The sequence below is a fragment of the Poecilia reticulata genome, chromosome 7, assembly GCF_904066995.2.
Source record: "Poecilia reticulata chromosome 7, P_reticulata-male-v2, whole genome shotgun sequence".
Lineage (NCBI taxonomy): Eukaryota > Metazoa > Chordata > Actinopteri > Cyprinodontiformes > Poeciliidae > Poecilia > Poecilia reticulata.
In genome coordinates this window covers 19,305,438-19,325,445 of record NC_088836.1, presented here as the reverse complement: position 1 = coordinate 19,325,445, position 20,008 = coordinate 19,305,438, and the positions used below count along the sequence as shown (strand labels likewise).

Below are 20,008 nucleotides of genomic sequence, written 5' to 3'. Positions count from 1 at the left end.
ATAACCATGTCACATCTTTCGTATAAAAGCAAGGGGCCGTACGTATCTTTGGCCCATGCAAACATGAGAGAGTCGCAGCTCAAGGAAGCAGAGGTTGGAAGGTATAAAACATCCAGTGAAAATCTGTGCAGATTCGATTCAGCTATTTCATGCTTTGACCACCAACTTGAAGATGATTATAAAAATGAGGAATGCGTGTTTTCAATGAAAGCTGGGAGGCAGAACACAGAAAGCCAAACTTACCCAGGATCACAGGGGGAAATGGTACAAGGGCTGCAAACATCTCAGAAAGTGGTGGCAGCTTTACATCAATACAAAAAACTCTCATGTAAGAAAGGAAGAATTCTGATCCATGTGAAGCCTCACATGTCAGCTCAGGAAACACCTATCAGGAAACAAATACGACCAGCAAAGCCGCAGATGAGTGTTTCCAACACTAAACAGCCCAATTCATTAAAATGTGAAGGTAAGGTAGATAAAGCATCACCAGATGTTGTCAGCAGTACATCAAATCCTTGTAAAGAACCCACAAAATCGGAAAATGAAGATAAAAGCCTTTCCTTCTTAGCTGAGAATTACTTTGACAGTAATGAGGTAAAACTAAGCGAAAACTGCCCAAAGACGATCCTGAGTTTTTTTTCCTGGATATTTGAGTGCTGCAGAGGAAGCGAATGAATCAAAAGCCTTACGGTTTCACAAAAATAAACATCTATTTGTGATGTACTGTATGTTCAGTTGGTGCTATATAAATAAAATTTCAACTCATTTTATTTATATAGCAGTAACTGAAAAGAAAAGCTATTAAACAGGAACTTTAAAAGGTATTTTTTAAATTGAATTGAATTTAAATTGAATTCAATCTAAATTAAATTTAATTTAATATTACCACTAATGAGAGGGGTACACCACCTGTTGCTAGGCAACAGTCAAACAATCCTTTCCTTTAGGCTCTGCACACATCAGCTAATAACAAAACTTTTAGCAAATTAATGAATAAAATAGATATTTTTTTAAATTTAAACAATAAATTCAGATTTTGAAAGTATATATACACACACACTCATATATTATATTTATATAAAATATAATAAGACATTAGAGGAGCTCAAGAAGAAATTAAAATTATAATGGACTTTTTATTAAAGGTTCCTAAACCAGCATCCCTCACTCACTCACTCACTCACTCACTCACTCACTCACTCACTCACTCACTCACTCACTCACTCACTCACTCACTCACTCACTCACTCACTCACTCACTCACTCACTCACTCACTCACTCACTCACTCACTCACTCACTCACTCACTCACTCACTCACATTCTCTTACAACACTTGCAAGAAGAAAAATCAAGCAGGAAGAGGAAAATTCTTGTGTAAACCTGCTCCTTTCTAACTTTCACTTTTAATTGTTATTTTCTTAACTCTGGTTAACTCCGTTTCCTAAATCACTACTTGCTGGGATATTTACTTGATGACCTCTATAGGTATAATTCAAGCACTCTAGTAAGTCCTGGTTTTAAATCTGGAGATAAAAGCCTCCAGATTTATCTGGAGGAGGGAGTTGAGGATGAGGAGCTGGCTCTCCTGGATTAATAAAAGTTAATAGTGGTAGATTTCAAGCTTAATCTAAAGTGTTAATTACATTATTTTACTAAAGTTTCAGTTTTTTTATTTTATCTTTTCTTACATACTACTATGCATGAATAACTTACACAATGCATTATCCCACAGTATTTTATTTCTTAGCTGTCAAAGACTAAAATGTCATGTTTTCATAAACTGTAAAGGAAGAAATAATCACCTTTAACAAAATAAAAGCTTTAAAACATGGGCTCCCAAACTTTTCCTTTCCATGGACCTCAAAAACAGCGTCAGATTCTGGCCTCCTTTGTAAACCACAGACAGTATTATATGTAGAGAAATACGAACATAAAATGTTCTCACTTTTATACAATATTCAATAATAATTACATTTAGCATGGGAGTTCGCCCAACCAGTCTACATGTGTTTTGTGGACTTGGAGAAGGCGTTCGACCGTGTCCCTCGGGGGCCTGTGGGGGGTACTCCGGGAGTATGGGGTACCGGGCCCTTTGATACGGGCTGTCAGGTCCCTGTATGACCGGTGTCAGAGTCTGGTCCGCATTGCCAGCAGTAAGTCGGGCTCATTTCCGGTGAGAGTTGGACTCCGCCAAGGCTGCCCTTTGTCACCGATTCTGTTCATTACCTTCATGGGCAGAATTTCTAGGCACAGCCGAGGTGTTGAGGGGATCCGTTTTGGTGGCCTGAGGATCGCATCTCTGCTTTTTGCGGATGATGTGGTCCTGTTGGCTTCATCAGATCGTGATCTGAAGCTCTCACTGGAGTGGTTCGCGGCTGAGTGTGAAGCAGTCGGGATGAGGCTCAGTGCCTCCAAATCCGAGGCCATGGTCTTGAGCCGGAAAAGGGTAGAGTGCCTTCTCCGGGTCAGGGGGGTCGTCCTGCCTCAAGTGGAGGAGTTTAAGTATCTGGGGATCTTGTTCACAAATGAGGGAAGAAGGGAACGGGAGATCGACAGGCGGATTGGGGCAACGTCTGCCGTGGTCAAAAGAGAGCTGAGTCAAAAAGCGAAGCTCTCGTTTTACCGATCAATCTACGTTCCCACCCTCATCTATGGTCATGAGCTTTGGGTCCCGGATACAAGCGGCCGAAATGGGTTTCCTCCGCAGGGTGGCCGGGCTCTCCCTTAGAGATAGAGTGAGAAGCTCGGTCATCCCAGAGGGACTCAGAGTAGAGTCACTGCTCCTCCACGTTGAGAGGAGCCAGTTGAGGTGGCTCGGGCATCTTGTCAGGATGCTTCCTGGACGCCTCCTTGGTGAGGTGTTCCGGGCACGTCGTGGTCAAAAGAGAGCTGAGTCAAAAAGCGAAGCTCTCGATTTACCGGTCGATCTACGTTCCCACCCTCATCTATGGTCATGAGCTTTTGGTCATGACCGAAAGAACGAGATCATGGATACTAGCGGCCGAAATGGGTATCCTCCGCAGGGTGGTCGGGCTCTCCCTTAGAGATAGGGTGAGAAGCTCAGTCATCCGGGAGGGACTCAGAGTAGAGCCACTGCTCCTCCAAGTTGAGAGGAGCCATTTGAGGCTTGGGCATCTGGTCAGGATGCCTCCTGGACGCCTCCCTGGTGAGGTGCTCAGGGCACGTCCCACTGGGAGGAGGCCTCTGGGAAGACCCAGGACACGCTGGAGGGACTATGTCTCTTGGCTGGCCTGGGAACGCCTCGGGATTCCCCTGGAGGAGCTGGAAGAAGTGGCTGGGGAGAGGGAAGTCTGGGCCTCCCCTCTGAAGCTGCTGCCCCGCAACCCGACCCCGGATAAGCGTAAGAAAATGGATGGATGGATGGATGGATGAGGGAAGAAGGGAGCGGGAGATCGACAGGCGGATTGGGACAGCGTCTGCCGTGAAGCGGGCGCTGTACCGGTCCGTCGTGGTCATTTTTGACTCAGCTCAAAAATGGATGGATGGATGGATGGATGGATGGATGGATGGATGGATGGATGGATGGATGGATGGATGGATGGATGGATGGATGGATGGATGGATGGATGGATGGATGGATGGATGGATGGATGGATGGATGGATGGATGGATGGATGGATGGATGGATGGATGGATGGATGGATGGATGGATGGATGGATGGATGGATGGATGGATGGATGGATGGATGGATGGATGGATGGATGGATGGATGGATGGATGGATGGATGGATGGATGGATGGATGGATGGATGGATGGATGGATGTTTTATTTCAATTGCTCCCTTGGGATGTTTGCCATACAAACACATGGAGTTTCAAAACTATGGACAATATCTTGTTGCAATCATCATTTGGCTCATTATTTTGAGCCAAAAGGATGTAAGGATGTTTAGTTCTGAGAAGGTCCTCTTGAGAAATAATTCTCAAGAGGACCTGGTATGCTCCTTCAAATGGTATGCTCAAATGGAAGGAGCATACCATTATCCACAGTAAGTTTGACTCATATTTGGTGGAATATAAATTAGGAGAGGGCAGTTTTGGGAAAGTGATCCGGTGTAGGAACCTTCACACAGATGAGCTCAGGGCCATCAAGGTTCTAAAGCGAAACACCAACGCAGGCAAAGCTGAACTGAAAGCGTTAAAAGCGATAAGACAACTCGACGCTGACAAGACAAACTTGATCAAGTTTTACGAAGGGTTCAATTACAAAGGACACAGGTGCCTTGTTTTTGAATTTCTGAGTAAAAGCTTGTATGACTTTTTCGTGGACAGAAAACTTCTCCCGCTGCACGTGTCTGAAATAAGGGTCATAGCTCAACAGCTGTTAGTGGCTCTGGATGCACTAAAAAGCATCGGCATTGTTCATTGTGATATCAAGTCAGACAACGTAATGCTTGTGAACCACGAGTTGCATCCGTTTAAGGTGAAGCTTATTAACTTTGGCAATGCCAGGAGGAGATCCACGTTGGAAAGGGTTGAGATGATCCAACTCACTCACTCACTCACTCACTCACTCACTCACTCACTCACTCACTCACTCACTCACTCACTCACTCACTCACTCACTCACTCACTCACTCACTCACTCACTCACTCACTCACTCACTCACTCACTCACTCACTCACTCACAGCATTTTTAGAACTGAAGATTACATAATTACTTTATTGAGCTATAAAATGGCACCATGTGCCTGGAAAATACATAAAATTCCCTTCTTAACAAAATGCTGAGTTAGCATCACAATCTGTTTAATTTCTGATGCACATTGATCAACATTGTTTCTGCATAACTCACCCAGGTCATGGCAGAGTCAAGCAATCTGCACACAAAGGACGTCACACTCAGTGATGTCCAGTTCTGGCTGCCTCTCTCTCAGAGACTTAAATTTTCCAGCCAAATAAGCCACCCTTTATAATCACACAACAAGACATCTTAATTCAGATACAGTGACTAAAACCTACAGCTTTTTAAAACTAATATTGTAACAGATGAGCTTTAAACCATTCAGTGTAAATATATTTTACCCAATGCTGTGTTCAAAGCGGGTGTGGTTTGCTCCAGGGTAAACATAACTCTTCCCTCTGAGCTGTTTAATGTTCCGAAGTCGCTGAAACTGACGTGTGTTGATGATCTTGACGAGCAGTGGAGGGAGCTCCACACTGCCATGGATGGGATCATTAAACATCTGGCAAAATGACAAAAAGAGGAACATCAACAAGGACATCCATGTAGAAACCCAATTGATAACCTAAATATATCACTTTTTTACTGCCTCTATACCTTGTTAATTCTTTAAATGGAATGAACAATTCCTCATCTGTATAAAAGAGGAATGCAGGTGCATTCACAAAACTAGAGTTTATAAAGAGCTGAAAAGAAAGAGAGAAATCCTAAATAAATAAAGAAAAGCTCAAAAGCTCAAAAGATGTTATTAAAATCTTCTTCCTCAAATGGGCAGAAGATTAGTTTTATTATTTTAAAACACACTGTGTTTCTCTTTATAATATTTTTACAAAAGTTCCAAAGCTGTGGGCTGCAAGCAAAGAAAAAACAGAGCGAGTTTTCTGCTTATATGCTCCTAAAGACAGTCACATTTCATCTGCATAGCTTTAAAAGTTTAATCTAGGAATGTCACAGTTGGTTGGGTAACGTTCATTTCTCAAAACATTCTGAGGCTCTCCATGTTCAGCAGAATTTCTCCAAGACACCTGAAATGAAAAATCAGAGAATTTATGACAAAATACTTTTCAAAATTAGAGAACTTCAAATTTTCTCTCATTTTCAATCCATTACAATCCGTCTCTGGATGTTATCTGTTCTCCACCACACATGTGCACTTGTATCTCTGTCATTTTTCTCCTGGTGCGTTCACTGACAGTCTGTAAGCACCGCTGTACGCATTACACAGTACAATGAACAAATTTTAACAGCAATTTTTCCAAGAATCTATACTCCACATGTAAATATTCAGAAATCTGAACAAGTGTGAATCTAATTTATAAAATCACACATTAAAAAGTGAAGAAATGCAGAGTAGCTCTAAAAAGGTGGTAGGTTGTTGCAGTATCTCTGTTGCATTCCATTCTTCTGAGATGTATTTTTTTGTTATTTTTCTGCATTATTTTTTCTGGAGGGCTTTTCATTCATTTTTGAACATTGTGCATCCAGTACTTTAAACAATTGAAAAAATTAATTAGTACTGAGACTTTTGAGATAAACTGAAACTTACACAAAAGTTTAAGCCTAGCAGAAAGAGAAAATATTACTGAACAATCTTAATCTTAGTACAAACAAAGAATGGATAAAAAGTGCAACCCAGAAATGTTTTCCTAAAATTGAATTGTTCAGAGGCACACTAAATGATTAATAATGCAATGCAGAACTTAAATCCAGGGTCATTTAATACTACAGACCAAAAACTCATAGGCTGGAGGATATTAACTTATAGATAAGAAGAACAAATTGAACTATTACTATATTACTATAACTTATTTCTTAATTTGTATTCTTAATGCAGATCAGATATTAAAACTTTCAACTTATCCAGACAATAATAAAGTTGTAAGAGGTGGATTTATTTTCTCTAAAAGGTGGAGTAAAGACTGAATTCATAGCCTTCTCAAAAGCAACAGTTTTTATAATTGCTGGCCAGATTTTGTTATTTTTCCAATGATAATTTGATTATCTTTGGTAAAAAAGTGTCCTTGAGACCTCCTTCACTTTAACCTAATGAAAACTTGTTCAAACTACTTCTGGTCAGAATAAAAAATTTTATAATGAAATTAAAAGAATAAAACAAATACTTTAAGTCTAAATTTGTCAGCTGTACAAATGATTTTCACATTAGCAATATACAGTATCTACTAGTCTCTTGAGTTCTTTAGTGTTTGGAAGATAAATGACACTTCTACAGCTGAGCTCTGGTAAAATCTGTTAGATGTAACCAAAAAAACAAATGTGAAGCACAACAGTGTTGAAAAAAATGAAACCCAATGTGACATCTCACAATTTATTTTAAAATAAGTTTGATAAAATGATTACATTCTCACCACTTATGAGACAATTTTAAACATTCAAGTCCAGATTGAATGGCACTACTACACATTTAGTCAAGAATAATATTTTATTTAAATCATGCCCAAAGACATATTTGCAATGTCAACAGACCTGGAAGGTGATGACAACTAACGTAATTTACCAAAACTAATTGAGTATGAATAAAACTAATAATACCATTAATCCAAACACCCAAAAAGAACAAAAGAATCACAAATGACAAATCAAATATTTGAATAAAGTTTAAAATGTATCTTTTTCACTGTATTTCTTGATATGTAAATATTGTCTGTTAATCAAAACCTTCACCTTTAAGAAAAAAAATCCATATAAGATTAACTTTCAAACCTCTTTAAATGCAAAAACAGTCTGCACTTTTACAAACCCATTTAAATTTGTGCATGGTTATACTTATTGACAAGAATAAAGAGTAAAATGCATTTCTTTCTAGTTCTGTGGTTATGCCAACCTGGTTTCAGAGGTTTCAGAACAGGTGCCATGATTACTTCCTCAAAAACAGAGAAGACAGATATTGCAAGTTGTGTGAGTGAACAGTGTACATAATAAATGAAAATGCATAAATTGTGACATAAAAAGTAAAATACACTGCAGTAAAAGTTAATTCTGACTGTTGTAAAACCAAAATAACTACATCACTGGTTTTACTTTTGTGGAATCACTTCTTACAGAAAGTGGTGGTGCAAGAACATTAATTAATATAGAGTTATATATGTTATACTGTATGATTATAGACTTTACATGTAAACCCAAACCGATATTTACATTGTGGAATAAACACAAATTTAGGGGGTCAGTAAATCAAATTCAAGTAGATAAACTAATATTTTTCACATAGTATTAAAAAAAACATTAAAAAGTTATGAATCATAGCAAACTAAAAATAGTCTACCATATTTGGCTAATTACAGGCAGGGGCGCGGTATAGGAGGGAAAAGTGATGACAATTCTAGGGGTCCTGACCAACAGGGGGCCCTCTACAATTTATTTATTTATTTATTGTTCATAAAAATAAAAAAAAATATCGGGGCCCTGTCAATTACAAAATAATCATATTGTATTTTTGAAGATTGTTTTTAGCAGTACCAGACCAAAAAAACCCCTTAGACCCTCTCCCGCGCATGAAATGGAGCACTTGAGAGTGACGCTGTTTAGCAGCAAACAGTAGGAAACAAGAATGACTGTAGCAGTTACTATGCTGATAATAAAAGTTAGGAAATAAAAAAAAACTAGAGGGAGTGAGAGAAAAAGGCAAGAGTGTTAATTTATAACCCAGTTTTTCTCCAAGATAGGAGAATGGACTGTGTGAGATCATCAACCATTTAGCGTAGTTAGCTTAGCTACAAACTACTGTGTGCCTCCATTTCTCTAGCATTTAATGAATAAAGGAAAAAATACCTAGACATTCATATATTTAACTTGTCCCTTGTACCTTTTACCACTTAACAACAGATGAGTCAGACAGCAGCAGCTCTAAACCACGTCCCTCCTGACCTGTTCTCACCAGAGTAAAATTAAAGCTGCAGTATGTAACTTTTATAAAAAAAAAAAAAATTCCACATATTTGTTAAAACTATCATTATGTTGTGACAGTATAATATGAGAGATAATCTGTGAAAAATCTATTTCCTCTGATTTCTCCCAGTGCTAGAAACAACCAGTCAGTGGCAGGAGACTTTTAGTGCTGTCAATCACAATATGACAGTCATATGGTATATGGCTCATCATTCCTCCTCTTTGCTCTGTGCTATTCTGTAGCTAGCATAGCCTGTTGTAAATGCTTAGGCTAGTAATCATAGCTACCAATGACGGTAGATAAACGATTTTCCTGTAACAATAAGTTATTTCTCCACCATTAGCACATTTAGCAGTGAGTGAATAAAGTTGATTGACAGTGCTAAGAGCGTCCTACTGGTTCTGATTGGCTGTTTTGGTCAGAACGGTGCATTACTTTAGCTAACAATAGTAGTTCAGGAAGGAGGTGGAGGAGATTGATTGTTTTCACAGATTATCTGTCTCATAACAAATTGCTACGACATCGTGACAGCTTTAACAAATATGGAGAAAACATTTTCTATTAAAGTTACATACTGTAGCTTGAATAAAATACAACTATATAGCATTTTTTGAGAAGCCTGGATTGCTTCATGTATATTTTGCATGTTGCCTATGACTGTTGCTCATGGGGACACATTTCATTATCTAAAACTAACTGAAAAAATTTAAGCAACCTACTTGCATACTGTATGCAGACTGTATGCATACTGAATTTTACTCTTGCATGTAAAATTCATGAGCAGTAAATATTGTACTAGTCATCAGTATTGGACCAAAGAAAACAAGGCAGTTGCAAGCCTTTGAAATTGTGACGCTTTTGGTGGGTCGGACAGACTTAAGAAATTGCAACAGCAGGTGTGTGAGGGGGGACCCAATTAAATTTTTTTGTCAGGGGGCCCAAGATTCCTGGCAGCGCCCCTGATTACAGCCTACAGAAATACCTCAGGCTTGACGTGGTTTTGCAGGGCCAAATGTGTTAAAGAGCTTTCTGTCAGCCTCCAGATCCTCTTTATTTGTTCTCTTTGTGTAGATTCTACACTTCTTCTCTTCAAAGTGCTCTGGAAGAAGTAGAGATACCTGAAAGAGATATAAGCAGCACATGGCAAGTTGTATTGAACCATAAATTACAAACACTTGTAAAAATCAGGCACATGCAGAGGGGGGTGCTTGAGCACCTGCCCCTTTTGCTCCTTGCCCACAAGTGCCCTTTTGGTCAAATTGCTATTGCTATTATTATTTCCTAAGACCTCTTCTAACACATAATAACATGTACTAAAATTGTTTGTTTTTTGTTGGACTTTTTTTTTGTACAACATAATAAGCCGGTCACCTTGTTACCTTTGATCTTTTACCCGTAACGCATGACGCAGTTGCCTCTCGCACAGTGAGATAAAGCGGCTAGCTGCTCAATTTTGCGAATGTTCCAGATTACAGAACAGTTTTTGGTGAATTAAAAAAAACATTTTTGGTGAATAACGTGGAGTAGACTTGCTACTTCTCAGATGACGGAAAACCACGCTGAACGATGTATCGTTTCTGCTTCAGCTCAGAGTCTTGGTTTAAGCAGAGAGGTAATGAAATACAACAGACACTGACACGCCTCTGCATTTGCCTTTCTCTGAAGAACTACTGAGCGGTAGGAGACAGCCAGGTGAGGAAAAACTGTTCTTATCTATCGACTCAGTAGTTTTTCATACAGACATTAGGCTGTTGATGTGCTATTAGCTAGCTGCTAGCTAACGACTTTGCTAGCAAAGCAAGACAACTAAAAATCTTCTTCCCTGTATCTTTAATGATATCAGTCATTCTTCAGTATCGTTTATGCAATAGGGGCACATCACCTATCCAAAACCTATCATCACCATTATGGATATATGTCCAATCTTCTAATTTCCTTTGCTAAATAATGTACATTGCATTTATTCTAGGTAAATGTATTTTGAAGGGGAATAACACTTAAATAAAAGTCCAACAAGGATATTCATTTATAATTAAAAATAACTCACCCTGAATTACCATGATAGATAAAATGTATGTAATAAAAGTGTGTCATTAATGAAGGGGAAAAAACTCAACCCAGACTTTAAGTTTAGGGTCTGGTTCGCAGAGTATGAAGTAAATTTTTTCCCCCAATTATATATATATAAAAAAAAAACTAACCTCTGTTAAGTAAAATAAAATAGTAATGAAAACCTTTGGAATTGTAATGATTTGTTTCTTTGAACAAAAAGTTTAGTTTAAAAAACTTTTTTTTACATTAAATAACAAATTTTTATCTCGTGAACTTAAAAAGTTATTTGCCAAACATGAACTTTTATTTGCACACATCAGAAATCTTTTGTTTTGATTTTGGGCAAAAATGTAATTGCCCACAATATCATGTGAGAATCACAAACAAAAACTTAGAATAGCAAGAAAATATTTCTGACAAGTGCAAGTAAGTTTGTTTTACAAATAAGTTTTTCACTTCATGAGACAAAAATGTGAGATTTTAATTTAAAAAAAAGTTTTTTTAAGCAAAACTCGGTATGCTTTTCTCATGGTAACATGTATTAACAATTAAATGTTTGCTTTTGTTTTTTTTCTTTTTATTGGAGTTCCACATTAAAGTTTGATGCAGCTCTGCTTTCCTGAATGGACCGTCTTCATTTGCACTGCAAGTATAGCAAACAGGCAGCTCTTTTTTTATAGATTACAGTCCACTAAAGGGTTACATTGTGCCTTTGTTTATATTTTTAATAGTGTAATTCTGTAAAGACAAAATATGTCTGGTGGTCTAAGCTCTGATTTACATATCTTGCAAAATTGCAGGTTTGAATAGTGCAATACTTTCCGATGACACAATAGACCTGCAGAAAGAAATTACTAATAAAATATCTTACATATGCATAGTGTTATGCTCTATATAGAGATGTTCGTTAGCTTTGATTGTATATGTCACATTTTTGTAATTTATCATTGTTTATTAAACTCTGAAAGCTGAGAGGCTGTTAATATTCTGTCCTAGAATGCGGTTAGATGTGCCCTTTTTTGTTGTTGAGCACCTGCCCCTTTAGTGGTCTCTGCATGGCCCTGGTTCCTTTGTTTGGTTCCTTTTATTGTCTTTAGAATGGCCTTTGTACGGTCACTATGGAGAAGGAAAAAACAAATGAGTTCATCATTGGTAAATATTGGTTTAGGAGGCTGAAACATATGCTTTATGATTCAGGTGTGGTTATTTATAATGACATCAATCCCTCTTCAACAAACACACTTGAAAATCCACATCAGTCCAAACACCTGTCTTATTACCTTTTTACTGTACACATGTCCTGAAACTTTCCATCCAATGGACGGTGGTGGGTTTTGGTACTGCAACTAATGCCACCAGATTCTTCCATTTAAATTCTACTTAATGTTGGAGACAATATAAATAATAGATGGACATTTATCTACATTTACACGTGTCTGTGGTATTTCTGCTGTGGTACCATTATGTGTTGTAGTTTGGTTCTTATGTCCTGGATCGCTACTGCTGATGTAATCACATTACTGTAATAGTGGTGTGCATAGCTTAACCGTTTGATAAAAGCCAAGAACTAGAAACGTCACCTCTGTCACCTGCCCCTTTAGTGGTCTCTGCACGGCTCTGAGTGAAATTCAAATGATCTCATTTCAGAAGAACACAAGTGACAGAAATGAGCAAACCCAGAATATAAAAAAATTCTATTTCATTCTCACCTCAGCTTTGTCGATAGGCCCGGCCTCATCTGGGTTTTGCTTTTTGTAGAACCTCACACGTTTTATGGGGTCTTCTGTCTTCATTCCATAGTTATACTTGACTAACTAAATAATAAATAGTGTGAGGTTACAAATATTTCAGAGATTAAATTGCAAATTTCAAAGTTAATTGTCTCAGTCAAAAATAAAAAATAAAAAAGATTCTATCTGCATTAAAACTCACTTCCACTACATAATCATCTGGGTTTCCTCCTCTGAGATGTGTCTTCCATTGAGCCTAAACAGAAATCGCATAAAATGTTACAACTTCCAGATTTTTACTTAAAAATCAAACTATAATTACAGTGTTACTGATTACGTTTGAAATGTACGAAGTGACAGATTTACAATTAAACAAAAATACTTCAATATTCGCCTGAGGCTGTTGTGTAAATTCTCCCAGACACACGTAGAGCTTTCTTTGCATTATCCTTGCCAGTATTTCTCTTGCCTCCAGAAGCTCCACAGAGGAGGAGTTCAATATCTGATCAAATACAGTATCTAAAAGGCAAACAGAAAAACACAAAATTGTTCAAAACAAAGAAATAGTTTTAAAATCCTCTAAAAATTCAGACTGTGTTTAAACATACATAAAAAAACAAGAGATCATTTGGATATTTTTTTTCTCTCATACAGAAAAAGTATAATTTGAACAGCCGTCCATAAAAACATTCCTATATACTCACAACTCTGACATTTCCTTCAATCTATGTTCCAGTCACCACATTAATTTAAAATACTCATATAAAAGTTTGATCACCAAAATTGATAACAAAATGTTGGGAGGTTTCAGAACCTCACTTTGTGCTGGTATCCAGGAAAAGGGACATCTGAATGGGAGAAAAAACTCAGATCTTTCTATGTTAGAAATGCAATGTTACTTTGTGCTAATTATTCTTTGTTGTAAATTAAAATAGTCCGTAACAATGCTGCCTTGCATCTATTTGAATGCAAGATCTCTACTGTGTCGCAGAGATGAAGCCACTTGAAATGATGTTTTCTGCACATACCAGGCTAAGTGAAATTCTGGAAGGAGTTTTTAATTACACCCCTAACAAGGCTAATGGCATAAAACTGTTAAATCTTTGCTTGCTCTATTTGGTGCTGAGCACAAGAAAGGTAAGTCTACTCATTTTGAAAACCATTGTGTGCTGAACTGATTGAACTTCAGTGAAGTCAGTTTTAAATCTTCATGGATTGAGACAATGCTGATTGAGATAGAAGGAACTGCTCAAAAATCTATATTAATGTTATGATCTGTTATTAAGTATTGAGAAGCCTTTTTATAGAATACGTCTTTTTTAAGGTTATTTGATTAATTCAATTTCTTGGAAAGACACTATTTACTTCAACATATCTTACTAAAGTAAAAATATCTTGATGTAGTGCTAGTGTATCTTGTGTACAAGGTAGAGTAGCATGCAGGGTTTTGTAGAAGGAAAATAAGGGTGGGGGGAATCTAGATTAATATACTTCTGATTATGTTATAATTACTTTAAGTGTTTTAAGTTTCTGTTAAAAAATGGTATTAAAGTAAGTGCTGAATAAACTATAAGCATTAAGTTATGAGTGCTAATGCCAGTTTTACCCATATGGACCTTGTGGATGCAAACTGTATAGCTTTATTTTTTATTTCTGTCCCTTTGATTTTGCACAGTTAAAATAAAAAATACTGTTTATATTGGCCTTAAAATCCACATTTAATCAAACTAACATACTCTTATGTTTTTCTATATTGTTGTGTAAGTTTACACACCAGTCAGCTTAGTATATGCCACCATGTCATCAATAGCTGTGGAGAGTGTGAACTTCTTCCCATCCTTGCCTTTGATCTCCATGTGCTTATCTGCTTTCAGAAAAGCATCTCTGATCCTGAAGTAAAAACCCAGTTTGTAATGGTGAGAAAACATTCCATGAAATAGAAGGTAGTAAAACTGAAACAGCTACCAACTCCAGCAATGTCATGGGCTGCTTACATCCACTCTATGCTGTTGGCCACTTTGTGCTGGTAGGCTCTTTTGTGCAAAGAGAACCTTGTGTAGAACATGTTGTACAGTTTGAACACCTATTGTTAATAATAATGACAACATATAATGGCAAATATTGTAATTTTGAACCTTAATGTTGATAAGAAGGAAAAAGAATTGGTAACACTTTATTTGAAGGGGTGTGCATAAGAATGACATGACCCCGTCATAAACATGATATAACATCTGTCATGAACATAAAGAAGTCTTTATGAATGTTTATGACAGTTGTCATAAAGTGTCATTCGGTAAATAATGACACTTTTAATGCAAAGTTGCTCGAAAAGTTGCATTAAAAGTCAATTAAAAGTACCTATTTTGCATTAAATTGTCATTATTTAAAAAATCATGCAAAGTTGGTGCTTTTAATGGACCTTTAATGCAGCTTTTAGAGCAACTTTGCATTAAAAGTGTCATTATTTACCGAATGACACTTTATGACAACTGTCATAAACATTCATAAAGACTTCTTTATGTTCATGACAGATGTTATATCATGTTTATGACGGGGTCATGTCATTCTTATGCACACCCTTTCAAATAAAGTGTTGCCAATTAATTAAACAAATAAAACCTTTTCTCTGTAACAGATCTGCATCATCCCATCGACTTCACACACTCTGGCAAATTTAATCAGGCGGCGGCAGTCAAAGTTGTTCTGCATACCCAGGTGATGGCAGTCCCTGACATATGGCAATAGAAAAAAAAAATGTTTAAAAATGTATGGAATTTAAGACAAGATTGAAATTTTGGGAGGAGAAATAAATCTAAAAAGTCACCTAGCAAAATAATCCCACTTATCCACATCAATCTTGTTCCTTGTGTTGGACACAACTTCATAGAGGAAGGCCTTCTCTCTGGGACGGCCATGGTGCGGCCACTGTTTTAGACAAGAACTAATTTTTAAAGTTATATTTTCTGATTCCACAGAAAGAAAGAGTGAGAAAAGAAGTACAAAAGTACACTAATGTTTTTGATACAATGTGGTGATTTTATACATTATAGTTAATCCCTTCTATTTTTTTATTTATTTAACCTTTATTTTTCCAGATATACTGCTTTGATGATGACTTTTCACTTCACTTGTAAAGAAGTACTTTCTCCAATTTACATGATTTTCTATAACAATGCTTGAAAGTTTATCACATTCAAAGATGGCGATGATGAGATGGTGGCAGTGCAACACATTATACCAGACTAACAAAGACCTGATAGCACATTTAGCACAGTTGAAGATTATACTCGTATATTTCAAAAGCTGAACAGGTGGTACCTCAGTAATCTTTTCAACTTCTGGAGGATCGATCAGCTCTTTTATAAAGGGAAGGTCCTCCTGAGGCACCAGGCCGTGGTGCTCCATGATTCTTATCAAGCCATTTTCTTTCACCAGATGGTCAAACATGTCTTGAGATGCCTTCTCATGCTGCAAGATACATAAAATTAGTTATTCTAAGTAGAGACAGTCACATTTAAAAAATAGAAACATGTATTCTGAATAAATGAGAATTAGCCTAAGTTTAAAGCAGCTGTAAGCAACTTTTACAAAAATGTTTTTCTTTTTTCCTACATATTTCTTAAAACTGTCACTATATCATGATAATATACTGAGCACCTCCCAGTGCTAGCACAAGCACAGCTCCTGGTCAAAAACAACCAATCAGAGCCAGAAGGAGTGTGTTAGCACTGTCCATCAACCTTGTGTACACACTGCTAAATGTGCTAATGGCAGAGAAACAACTTACCAGTCCATTTATCCAAGATCATTTGTGGACATTCTAAGTAACCTGACATTCACAACAAGCTCTGCTATCAGGAAGCAGTGGTGTAGCACAGAGCAAGGAGAGAGTGGGGGTATAAGTGACATACCCACATGAGGGTGATTGACAGCGCCAAAACCCTCCCCCTGGCTCTGATTGGTTATTTCTAACTCGCACTGGGAAGAGGAAGAACGTGATTCTTTTCACAGATCATCTGTTTCATACCATTTCATACCATGTCACAGCTTTATCAAATGTGTGAAAAACTTTCTTTTCATTAAAACTTACTGCTGCTATAATTAGACACAACAGGACACTGTAAATATTTTCCATATCTTATTCTCAAACCAGTCTGAAAAAATAATGAGGTAGCAAGTCAGTATGGATAAAAATAATTTCTTACCCTCCAGTTATATCCAGGACGTGCTTTAGGTATAAACATTATATCAAGCATGTGGGAAAATGGTCCATGTCCTGGAAACAGAGGAGAAGAGTGAAAGAGTTTAAATTCTGACTCAGAATTAGTATTAAATATCTGAAATTGATCTCTTTCATCAGTGATCTACATGTCCATTTTTATCCTACAAAGAATATGTTTAAAGCTCAGTTTTGGTTTTGATCAAGTTACATTTTTACTTGGATACACAGATTCAGCAGCAAATAATTCCCATGAAAAAAACTGCAAATTATTTTATAGATTTTTTTTTGTAAAATCAAAAGACTTATTTTCAAACATGAATGCAGATTTTATCCAAATTATTCATTTTTTATCTATACTGGTTTCAAAATTGATGCCAGAAGTAGAATACTGCATCTACCAAACCCTATAATGCAAAAGTCACTGGAAGTGGATTCATTTCATGGAGAAATGTATCCATTTTTTTCTGTACCTCAATAAAGGAAACTTTCTAATGCTTAGCTAAAGCAGTGAATTTATATCTGTTGCTAGATATAAAGTAACAGATATATCTGTTGCTATATATCTGTGTATTATATAGTGTATAATGGACTATATAATGCACAGTGTATTTCTCAGTGTATTGTGAAACTGTCTTTTTGGGGAACACCTCACCCAGGTCATGGCAAAGTCCAGCAATCTGCACACAAAGGACGTCCCTCTTATCAATTCCAGGATTTGGCTGCTTCCCTTTGAGAGGCTGAAGAAGTTCTCCAGCCAAGTGCGCCACCCTGTACCAGAACAGCAACAACAAAAAGATCTCGTACAAGATAAATTAAAAAATGAACTGATGTGAACTTTCAACAGATAACTAATGTTAGCTCTAAACTACCACAGTAATTAGACATTTATAAAGTTATTTTGAGAAGCACTGATATATTTTTGTAAGACATTGTGTAAATATTTCTCTCTTAAAGGCTTTAAGTTAAAGCCACTACCTTAACTTAATTAACAGCAATTATGTGCAATAAATACAGACATTTACCCAATGCTGTGTTCAAAGCGGTTGTGGGACGCTCCAGGATAAACGTAATATGCTCCGCCAAGCTGCTTGATGTTTCGAAGTCGCTGAAACTGAGGCGTGTCGATGATCTTGACAAGGACTGGGTGCAGCTCGATATTGCCATGGATGGGATCATTGAACACCTGAAAACCAGGTAAAGAATCACATTAATGTCACTAATTTAAGAAAAGAACCAAAATAATTAATATCTGTGTGAAACCAACAGGACAGACACTTGAGTGATAACTTTATCCAAAAATTCCAACTAATGAGAAAAGAGATGAATGAGAAATCTTATTTACTCTTTAATAACTCTTAAAAGCACAGAATATGACAAAGTAGAGTCACAAAAATAGACTTTTAAAACTGAAATGAAAAAAGAATGCATTTCTTAGGGTAAGTAGTGTGATTCAGATTTTATATGTGAAACTCATTTAACAATTAGTCTCAATAAAGTCCTCCTTTACGAATGGTCATATTCTTTCTTTACTTTGTAGCACTTATGGTGTATTTTAAACAGTATAATTATGCAGTATTTTGTAACCCACCAAGTTATTTTCACCACTTTTGTTGCATAGGAGTTGTGAACACAGAGGAACAGACAGTTATGCCTCCCTGTAGTAGACACATGTCAAACTAAATTCCCCGGAGCCAAATCCGGTTGGTCGCAAGTTTTTTCATAACAGTTCGAGATAAAAGCTGTGTGCTTAGATGTTATTTTGCTAACAAATTAAAGCAGTCTTTGTCTCTATACTGTCAAACTACGTCAGAGTGAAAATATGTTCGATTTAATATGTACTGAGCTATTTATTAACATTTTAACAGTTTGTTATAAGGTAATTTCAAAGCTTTCTCCCTCAACCGGCCCTTTGAGGATATTTGAGGACATTTGTGAACAAAGTGAAAATGGGTTTTTCACACCTGGTCCAGTGGAAACAGTTTTACCTTATTTTTGTTTTCCATTATTTCTGAAACATTGTCTGCCATTGTTTCTGAGATTTTGTAGGATCAGCATATGGTCACCAGAACTCTTGAAATTAAGGATCAAATGATTAATGACAAGAGGCTGTGAGGGAGGAAAAGATTAAAACAAAGACAGACATTCTAGTATGAAACAGATAAAATAGAATTTATTAATATGTTATGTTAACATGACTGCTTATAAAGCAAATGCCAAACACAATGAATATATTTTTTTTTCTCTTACTCATTGCAATATTACCAGTGCAGCAAGGAAACTTTAGAGTCACCTCAGAATCCTTCTCCAGGGCGGATACAGCCTCGTCAAAATGGCGGGGTTATCTTCTGACATACAAGAAGAAGACATACAAAAGCACCGCCTCCAAATAGATTAAGATCCTTTGACAAATAAGAACCACATCGTGAAAACTGATATTTACTGAGAACGAAACGTCATCATGCCTCTCAGCAGTACTGACACCTGTATAACAGGAGTTTATAAATGTGTAAATTTATTTATTTTTTTTCTAAATGAAAGAAGTGACTGCTTTTTTCTCCCTTTTTTAATTACAAGGAACAATTGACTAGATAGTAGTCTGATAATTAAAGTTAAAAAAAAAGTGCTAACTTAAAAGCTATGTCTGCTTCTGGAAAACATAACCTAAATTTGATCAACTAAAATTTTACCATACAGGTAATTTCTGAAAATTGGAGGAGGAGACATTTTTAATTTTACATTAGTAGCTTTGTAAAATGAAAAATGCCCATGATAATATGGGCATTTTTTTTGGCTCCTCTCAAAATACTGTTTGAGAGGAGCCAAAGTAAAACTAAAATGATATCAAGCAGTTGAATGAGAGCGACTGAATTAAGGGATCAAATAGTGATCAGTAGACTAGGATCAGAGTTGAATACAATGTTCTATATTTATACATTCTGTTAACTAATGTCAAAATATTATCATATTATAACATACAGAATTTCAGTAGTTCAAAAAGTGTAAGCGCATGTTTTCCACCTGAGTGGACACTTTGACAAATCCTAGAAAATGTTTTTTACAAAACTTTTTTTCCCACCTTATTTTTATGCCCTAAGAAAATCAAATACACTTTGGAAAAAAATCCTGACCTACAGGATCATAATTCATGCATGAAAGGGCTAATGTAAAAGTAGATTAGATTTTATGAATAAAAATTTACCTCTATATTTACCTCGCTTTGAAAACACTGCTTTAAAACATCGGTCTGTGTGTCATTAATCTAAATAATGAATTTTACTTGTGTGTTGAGTTACTGAAATCCATGAACTTTTCAATAATATTATAATTTATTGAATATGAATGTATATACCAATTCAAACTTTACAGAACCCCTCTTTAGAAATTTCAT

The 20,008-nt window shown here is 36.5% G+C and overlaps 1 protein-coding gene and 2 long non-coding RNA genes across 3 annotated transcripts in view; all 3 read right to left on the bottom strand.

Annotated features, from left to right (window-relative positions):
• Nucleotides 1-7,034: 7,034 nt before the first annotated feature.
• LOC103461373 (deoxynucleoside triphosphate triphosphohydrolase SAMHD1-like) overlaps nt 7,035-20,008 on the bottom strand; it is a 48,038-nt gene continuing 35,064 nt past the window's right edge. Inside the window, exons 13-15 of the mRNA XM_081609068.1 lie at nt 12,378-12,482; nt 9,599-9,734; nt 7,035-7,591 (exon numbers count right to left, since the gene is read on the bottom strand). Coding sequence (XP_081465194.1) covers nt 9,600-9,734; nt 12,378-12,482 — 240 coding nt within the window. The 3' untranslated portion in view covers nt 7,035-7,591; nt 9,599. The remainder of the gene's footprint in view (nt 7,592-9,598; nt 9,735-12,377; nt 12,483-20,008) is intronic.
• LOC145552248 (uncharacterized) lies at nt 15,023-15,936 on the bottom strand. Its single transcript, XR_014088225.1, has 3 exons — nt 15,717-15,936; nt 15,223-15,323; nt 15,023-15,126 (listed from the first exon to the last, which is right to left on the bottom strand). It is a non-coding gene; the product is annotated as an uncharacterized LOC145552248 (long non-coding RNA).
• LOC103467935 (uncharacterized) lies at nt 16,604-17,900 on the bottom strand. The gene is made up of 3 exons (XR_014088227.1): nt 17,643-17,900; nt 17,273-17,388; nt 16,604-16,674 (listed from the first exon to the last, which is right to left on the bottom strand). It is a non-coding gene; the product is annotated as an uncharacterized LOC103467935 (long non-coding RNA).